General features: G+C 39.4%; 1 protein-coding gene across 1 annotated transcript in view; it reads left to right on the top strand.

Annotated features, from left to right (window-relative positions):
* Positions 1-9,417, top strand: part of LOC109935378 — a 109,189-nt gene that overhangs the window by 80,680 nt on the left and 19,092 nt on the right. The window contains exon 20 of the mRNA XM_048617833.1: positions 7,640-7,786. Within this exon, the coding sequence (XP_048473790.1) occupies positions 7,640-7,786 (147 nt within the window). The remainder of the gene's footprint in view (positions 1-7,639; positions 7,787-9,417) is intronic.

Genomic DNA, 9,417 nt, shown 5'->3' with positions numbered 1-9,417 from the left:
TCTCAGCCCAGCTCTGCAGCTTATCTATGTCCCTCTGTAACCTGCAACATCCTTCCGCACTATCCACAACTCCACCAACTTTGGTGTCATTCGCAAATTTACTAACCCATCCTTCTACGCCCTCATCCAGGTCATTAATAAAAATGACAAACAGCAGTGGCCCCAAAACAGATCCTTGAGGTATTTCTCCTCATCTGTGTCCTAAAAAGAACAATCCTGAATTTTCAAACAGTGCCCCTTGGTTCTGGATTCACACACAAGAAGAAACACACTTTCCACTCTCACCTGGCTAACACTATTCAAGATCTTCTACACTTCAAATAAGTCACCCCTCTTTCTTCAAAATTCCAGTGTGAAACAAGCACAGTCTGTCCAACATATCCTCATAAGATAACACATTCATTCCAGGTATCAATCTAGTCAAACTCCTCTGAACCACCTCCAGTACATTTACATCCTTCCTTAAATAAGGTCAATAAAACTGCCCACAATATCAAGAAGTGGTCTCAGTAATGCCCCATATAAGTGAAGCATAACATACTTACTTTAATTTTCAATTTCAATGAAGGACAACATTCCATGAACCTTCTTAATGAAATGCTACAACTAACCCTTCCTAATTTTTGTGACTCATGTCCTAGAACCCCTAAATCCCTCTCCACCTAAGAATTTTGTGTTGGGCAGCAATTGTTTAGAATTTACACAGATGATTTGGAGTTCAGGACCATGTGTGGTGTGTCAGAGTTTGCGGATGACACTAAGATGAGTGATAGAGCAGAATGTGCAGAGGACTCTGAAAGATTGCAGAGCGATATAGATAGTGTTTTAACAAAGATCTATGGCAATTGGAGTTGTTAGTTGGTTCACCAAGCTGACTGGTTTTCATGCAAATGTTTTGTCTCCCTTCTAGGTGACTTCATCAGTGCTGTGTAGACTCCATTGAAAGATAGTTTAAGTGAGTGGGCAAAGGTCTGGCAGATGGAGTACAATGTTGGTAAATGTGAAGTCATCCATTTTGGTAGGAATAACAGTAAAAAGGACTATTATTTGAACAGTAAAAAATTGCAGTGGGCTGCTGTGTAGAGGGATATGGGTGTCCTTGTGGATGAATCACAGAAGGTTGGTTTGCAGGTGCAATGGGTAATTAAGAAGGAAAATGGAATTTTGTCCTTCATTGCCCGAGGGATTGAGTTTAAAAACAGGGAGGTTACGCTGCAGCTGTATAGGGTGTTGGTGAGGCCAACCTGGAGTACTGTGTGCAATTTTGGTCTCCTTACTTGAGAAAGGATGGACTGGCGCTGAAAAGGGTACAGAGGAGGGTCACTAGGTTGATTTTGGTGTTGAGAGGGTTGGCTTATGAGGGGACACTGAGTAGACTGGGATTATATTCATTGGAATTTAGAAGAATTGGAGGGGTGGATTTTACAGAAACATATAAAATTATGAAGGGAATAGACAAGATAGAAGCAAATAGGTTGTTTCCACTGGTGGGTGAAACCAAAACAAAAGGGAATAGCCTCAAAATTAGGGGTAGCAGATTTAGGGCTGAATTGAGGAGGAACTTCTTCATCCAAAGGGTTGTAAATCTGTAGAATTCCCTGCACAGTAAAGTAGTTGAGGCTTCCTCACTGAACGTTTTTAAAGCTAAGATAGATAATTTTTTGAGCAATAAGAGGAATTAAGGGTTACGGTGAGCGGGTGGGGAAGTGGAGTTGAGCCCACGAAAAGACCAGCCATAACCTTATTGAATGGCGGAGCAGGGTCAAGGGGCCAGATGACCCACTCCTGCTCCTGGTTCTTATGTTCTCATGGAATTGGAAAACCTCAGGCAGCAATAAAACCAGCACCCTTAATACCCATTCCCGCATTTGAGGAACCTTTTACAAGGGACTTAATTGTTTGCATTAGACCCGTACTTAAACAAAAAGTGGGAATCAATATTTGTTGACAATAATGGAGAGGCCATTCCATTATGCAGTATCACGGCTAAAAGGATTGTAGAAGAGTTACACAATCTTTTTGTTTCCCCAGAAACAGACTACCCTCAGAGATACAATCAAATTAAGGGTCAAATTTTACATCAAGGTCATTCAAGGACGTTATGGATAGCTTAGGAACAAATCACTTCAAATCCACTGTGTATCATCCAGAATCACAGGGAGTATTAGAACGGTGGAATCGAACTTTAAACACCACATTGAGGTCTTAGAGTCAAGACTATCCAGAGGATTGGGATGATGGAATGCCATTTGTACTTTTTTGTATTTAGGCATTCACCAAATGAATCTACCAAATTCGGTCCAGTTGAATTAGTTTTTGAACACGAGGTGAGAGGACCTCTGAAATTAATTACAGAGAAATTGGTGAGTCAGAATTCAGAGACCACACATTAGGACTGTGTGTCAAATTTAAGGGAAAGATTAAGTAGAGTGGGAGAGTTGGCAAGACAGCATTTAAAAGTGGCACAGCATGTGTTGAAACAGGAAGTCGAGAAGAAATCAAAAATTCGCAATTTTGCTTGTGGAGATAACGAGTTAGTGTTACGTCCAATGGTAGGTGAATCTTTAAAAGCAAGGTTTTGTGGGCCTTAACAAGCCAGAAGGAAATTGTGTGAGGTGAACTATTAAAAAGAATGCCAGATAGAAAGAAAACTCACAGAGTGTGTCATGTGAATATGTTCAAAAGGTATTTTGTTAGGGAAGGAAAACAAAAAGAGAATGTGTTACTGGTTGCAACACAGAGTGAAGAACCATGTTCAGGTGATTATGAATTGGACATTCCTTAAATTCAATTTGGACAATGAGGAAATTCTCAAAAATTGGCATAAATTATTGAGTTACCTTCCAGAGGAAAATCAAAATGACCTGAAAGAGTTGTTACAATTACATGGGGAGGTATGTAGGAATAAGCTGGGAAGTACTAATCTATTTGTGCATGATGTAGATATCAGAAATGCTTTTCCAATTAAGCAGCACCCTTATAGATTCAACCCTCTAAAGTTGGCACAGGTTCAAAAAGAGATTGAACGCATGTTCAGAGGCAACATAATCGAATTGAGTTGTACTGACTGGAGCTCACCCACAGTAATGGTGCCAAAACCAGATGGTACGCAATGATTATATATGGACTATCACAAAGTCAATGCAGTTACAAAATCTGATTCATATCCTATTCAATATTTGAGAAGGTGGGACATATAGCTTATATTTCTAATTTGGACTTACTCAGAGGATACTGGCAGGTACCTTTATCTAAAAGAGTGAAGAAAATTTCAGCTTTTGTGACGCCGAATCAACTGAACATATTTATAGTCGTGCCATTTGGTATGAGAAATGAGCCAGCCCCATTTCAAAGACTAACCAATAAAGTCACTTTGGGATTACTCAGTTGTGTGTTTACCTCGACGACTTGGTGATTTTTAGTCTCACGTGGAAGGAACATTTGGAGCATCTGTTGTATTGTTCGATTGATTTCGGAAGGTGAGGTTGGTGATAATCCTGGCTAAGAGTGAGTTTGCAAAAGCCCAAGTCACTTTCTTAGGCCCTGTCATTGGATATGAACAGATGGCCCCAAAGGATGTGAAAACAAAAGTTATTGGGTAATTTCCCACACCATCGACAATGATTCCTCCAAACTCAGCGTTTTTTATTGGAAGTTTGTACCAACTTTTAGCAGTGTGGTTGCTTCACTGACTGATTTTTGAAGAAGTGCCAAACATTTCAGTGGTGGGAGGAATGTCAGAAGGCATTTGACAGCCTGAAAGCTGTGTTAACCACTGCGCCAGTATTAGCCACACCTTATTACACAAAGCCATTCAAAGTGGCTATCAATGCAAGTGATATGGGTGTTGGTGCTGTACTCTTATAAGGAAACAACGAGAAGATAGAAAGACCTATTGGGTATTTTTCCAGAAAGTTGAATAATCATCAACAGAAATATTCCACAATTGAGAAAGTTTAGAGCTTGGTGTTGACGATGTAACATTTCAACATGTATATTACCAGTAATGTGTCTGAGACAATTATATACATTGATCATAACCCCTTAAAGGTTTTAGAACAATTTAAGAACAAAATTGCAGACTGTTTAGATGATGCATATTATTGCACCCATTCAATTTGAAGATGGTAGTGTTCAATTTTATATATATTATGTAGAATTAGTATGAAATGAGTAACTCTAGGTTAATGACCTATGTGTTTAGTAATAATAGCGTTCAGATTTAGGAAAAAAAACTGAAGCCATCTTTTTCTTAAGGGGGGAGGTGTTGCAAAGTTGGTATAGCACTTGTGGATTGGAAGGCAGGACGTTAGAATTTGTTTGTAAGATGATAGCAGGGAGCAACGTATGGTCTCTTTAAAAGAGGTGTTTGTTTAAAAGAGTATTTGTTTAGGCTTTAGGAAATTAAAAAATGTTTGCAGGCAGCAGCGGATTCACAGAGATTTCTTGGAATTGAAATATTCTTTCAGAAAGCTTAACAGTTAGCAATCAAAGCAGCATTTTTACTAAGACAATAGGTTTTTGATTTCAACTAATCAATTTAAACCAGGCCGTAGATACCAAAGATTTAAGACCAATTAAATTTAAATCTGATGGCTTTGACAACCTCGGACCAATCCTATTGTAAAAATGAATAGGTCATCAAAGGTATAGAAGAAGAGGGCATTTGAAAATTGGTGTGAGAGCAAACTGCCATCTGTTAAGAGAACAGCTCTCAACAGCCATAGACTCTAAAGAAAGAGAAAATCACTGGCTCTCGCAGAAATCTCTAAGATCTCAGAGTAAGCACCATCTAAACAAAGGTCCTGTGGCACTCTTAGCTAATATTCCTGACACAAGAATTTGATGGAGGAAGTCATTCCTTACTGGAGGACAGCAGAGAAGGCAAAGAACGTTTTTATTAAATCCATTCACAGGATGAGGGGGTCGCTGGCCAGGCAGCATTTACTGCCCATCCCTAATTGCCCAGAGGGCAGTTAAGAGGCAACCACATTTCTGTGGGTCTGGAGTCACATGTCGGCCAGACCAGGTAAGAATAGCAGCTTCCTTCCCTAAAGAACATTAATGAACCAAATGGGTTTTTCCACCAGTCGACAATGGATTCACAGTCATCATTAGACTCTTAATTTCAGATATTTATTGAACTCAAATTCCACCATCTGCCATATTGGGATTTGAACCCAGGTCCCCAGAACATTATCTGGGTCTCTGGATTGAAAACCCAGCAATAATACCACTAGGCCATTGCCTCCACTTGGATGCTATTCTGGAAGATTTATCCTGGCTATAATTTTGAGAGATTAAGCTTTTTTTTTATTAATTTGGTTTATATTAGTGGGACTTATATATATACATATATATATATATATAGGAACAGCATACCATTAGAATTTTTTTATTCAGGAATAGTTAGTATTTAAGGGGAATTGTTTGGTTTGTTAGTAGTTCTGTCAATTTGTTAACTGTTAGAATTAGATAAATAAATGGTTATCTGTTGATTATAAAGTGAGTATCAGGGATTTCTTTCATTTAACAACGGCTTTCATAGATTACGAGGCGAGCTTCTATGGGTGTTTTGGTTTTAGCTATCTTGGAGTGGGGGGGGTAAGATAGGCCACTGCTTTGAAACACTATTTGGAAAGTCGATAAAAGTAAACTGTTTGTGAGGCCTTGTTTTTTTTTAAATTTGAACAATAGAAGCAGCATGAACGGGTGTGGCCAAACTCCCACAGAACCAGGATTTTTAGTTTCTTAATTTTTCAGTAGCAGTTGCGACTGAGTTCTTGAAGAAGTGGAAACTATTCTTTCCATCTCTTAGTTACTGTTAAAAGCTGGGGGTTCGCTTCTTGCTGCTAGAGGTGCATGCGAGACAATCTGTTCTCTGAATTTGTCTTTTGCAAACGGTATGCTTTTGGGATGTTAGTATATTGGAACCTTCACTGTTTATTGGCTAACTAATCTATCTATTGTTCTGCTAAGTTTTCCAACGGAGTCACAGCTAACACAGTTTTTTTTTCTTTTTCTTTGGTTGTATTTTAACTATAGTGTATGAATAAACTGTGATTTGCTTAATGTTCAGTAGTTTGACCAAACAAATTGCATCTGGTACGTAACACCTTACATTTACCTTCAAAATAAGAAAAATGTAGGGGCTAGACAATCCTTTTAATATATCTTGAGGGGGTTTGCTCTGGTCCATAACAGATTGATGCAGTTTACATGGATTCCAACAAGGCCTTTGAAAAAGTCCAACACAGGAGAGTGATCATCAGAGCAAAAGCACATGGGATCCAGGGTAACTTGGCAAGTTGGATCCAAATATTGATTTAATGATAGGAGCCAGAGGATGGAGGTAGAAGGCAGTTTGTGAGGCTGGAGGTCAGTGCCCAGAGGCATATCCCATGGATTGGTGCTGAGTCCCTTATTGTTTGTTACATAAATGATACACAAGAAAACGTGGGGGGTGATGATAAGTAAGTTTGCTGATGACATGATGGCTGGCCAGGTGTTTGACAGTGAGGAAGAAGGTGTTATGTTACAAGAGGATATGGACAGATCGGTCAGATGGACAGATCAGTGGCAGATGTAACTTAACTTTGTTAAGTGTGGTGTGATACAGTTTGGAAGAAGTAACAAGACAAGTGCGTACTCAATGAATGGCAGGTCATGAGGAAGATCAAAGGAACAGAGAAATCTTGGAGTGGCTGTCCACAGGTCCCTGGAGGTGACAGGAGAGGTTAATGGGTAGGTAATAAAGTATAAGGGCTAGTTGCTTTTAACAGTCAATGCATAGATTATAGGAGCAGAGAGATTATGTTGGAGCTCTACAGGACTTTGATTTTGCCACAACTGGAGAACTGTGTGTAGTTCTGGTCACACATTTTCAAAAGGATGTGATTGCACTGGAACGGGCCCAGAGGAGATACACCAGGATGTTACTGGGTTGGAGCAGTTTAGGTATGAAGAAAGGATGGGATACTTTAGATCAAGTCTTGGACATTTATCCAACTTTATATTCTCAAAGACCTCCAGGACCTCCTCTTCTGTAATGTCAACTGTTTGTACAGCATCAATATTTATTTCCCTGCATTCTCTAGCCCTCATTACTTTCTCCACAGTCAAAATGGATACATAATATTCATTTAATATCTCCACCATTTACTGAAGTTCAACACACAGATAGCCTCCTTGATCTCTCTATCCTCTCTCTAGTTATTCTCTTAATCCTAAAAAATTGTAGAATCTCTTTGGATTACTCTTAACCTTGCCTGACAATGCTATCTCAATGCTATCTCTCAAATATCATCCCATTCACGGCTATGGGCCAAGCGCAGGAAAGTGGGATTTGTGTAGATTTGAAGTAGTGTTTGACAGTGCAGACTCAATGGGCCAAAGGGCTTCTTCTGGACCATATGGGTCAGTGACACTTGACTGAAATAATTTGTTCTGCTACATGACAGCAGTTTAACATTTTCTGAGGAAAGTTGCACTTGCAATAAAGGATTTTCTCTTAGACAGAAACTAACACCAGCTGTGACACAGGGAGAGAAATGTCAAACAAATGTTTAGACAGAAGCTTACAGCAGATGATGAGTACATGAAGCTGTTTCGGGAGTTTCATGGTTATTTTGTATTCCAGATATTGACGAGTGTGAGACAGACCCGTGTGGTTCAAACGCAACATGCACCAACACAATTGGCCATTTTCAGTGCACCTGTAAAGGAGGATTTGTCCCAACTACTGGAAAACGCACCTTTACTGATAAAACAGTCACGCAGTGCCAAGGTAAGGACTATGCTGCTTGGGAAGCAACATCTAAAACATTCACTAGACTATCACTCTCTAACACTGTTTTTTGCAACAACCTGACCCTCACAATGTAACAAATCCCAGAATAATTCATCTGTGGCTCTTACTTTTTTATTTTCTATCCATAACATCCTTACTTTCTTCACCCTCTGTAAGATTACCATTCATGAGACTCCTCTTTCTATACAGTAAACTGTGAGAAACCGAAACTCATACCTTCACAGCATTAATTAAAGACTCTGGAATCTAAACTTGGTAACATAACCCACTGTGACATGCTATCCCCAATGAGTGAATAGTCATGAGGGGGAGTCAAATGAAAATAATACTGACAAATAATTACTTAATCTAGCATTAATTTGACATTTCACAGGCAGTCAACACACTATTTTAATCTGATTAATCCTTATTTTAGCATTGGTTGAGTTCATTGAGCTGCGATAAGGTTATAGAGTCAGTGGGAGCATGAGTTCCCAGGAGCATGAGTTTCTCATCCCAGCTCAACACTTGTAGTATGTGGTGCAGACTGCTGTTCAACTTCTGAGTTTTTCTCCTGTCCACTGTTATGTTACGTATTAACAGTCAGTAAAACCTTCAGACAAGTGCTTGCGATATCATTACTGCATCATAGCATGTGACCTTGTGGTATAAAGATGTCATACTCCATCTTACCTCAGATCATTTGAAGCATGACATTCTACTGGAACCATTCTCCTCTGTTCTAATGGAACAGCGTGATACATTTTTGTCTCAGGAAAGTAATGTCTGCAAGTAATGATTAGTTGGAATAAATGTCTGTTGGATTCTTCAATACCACAACATCCATGCCAAGATTTTTCTGGAATGTGAGATATAAAGATTGCCACATGAGGCAAAACAGTCTCTTCATGTAAACTCACACCAGCTGTGACACAGTGAGGTCGAGATCAAACAAACATTTGGGTGGAAGCTTACAGAGATCAGTAAGGTGGTCAGGGAGTTTCATGGTTATTTGGTATTCCAGATATTAACGAGTGTGAGATAGATCCGTGTGGTTCAAACTCAAGATGCACCAACACTTTTGGAGGTTTCTATTGTACCTGTAAATGAGGATTTGTCTCAACCACCGGAAAAAGCATGTTTACTGATAAAACAGTCACACAGTGCCAAGGTAAAGACCATGCTGCTTGGGAAGCAACATCCCAATCACTAATCAATCATGTCTGTTATTTATGAGACTTTACCCTCATTCCGTAATGAATCCCAAGACAATTGATTTGTACCTGAGCTCTTAGACATCCTTCACCTTGTATAAAATTGTAATTTACAAGTCTCTCCTTTGTATACAATGACAAAGATGTTCCAGTCACTTTGAAAAGCCTATTTTTGACCTTGATCAAATACCCACTTAATTTTTAACATCTGGAGAACCCTTGATAGGAGCCTCCTGTTCCAAACCTGTACTGAAATCCATGCCATGAAGAAAATTGTCATAGAAAGCACTCCCTCCCTCTTTTGCAGCAATCTGTCTGTGATCAGTGAATTTATTGGCCAGCAGCACAGTCTGACACTTTGACAGCTCCCTGTGAAAGGCTACGTATTTAACTGGTATCAGTGTGGGAATACTG

Source organism: Rhincodon typus, chromosome 38 (genome assembly GCF_021869965.1).
Source record: "Rhincodon typus isolate 14 chromosome 38, sRhiTyp1.1, whole genome shotgun sequence".
NCBI lineage: Eukaryota > Metazoa > Chordata > Chondrichthyes > Orectolobiformes > Rhincodontidae > Rhincodon > Rhincodon typus.
Note: the sequence above shows the minus strand (reverse complement) of the source record. Positions and strands in the feature narration are given on the sequence as shown.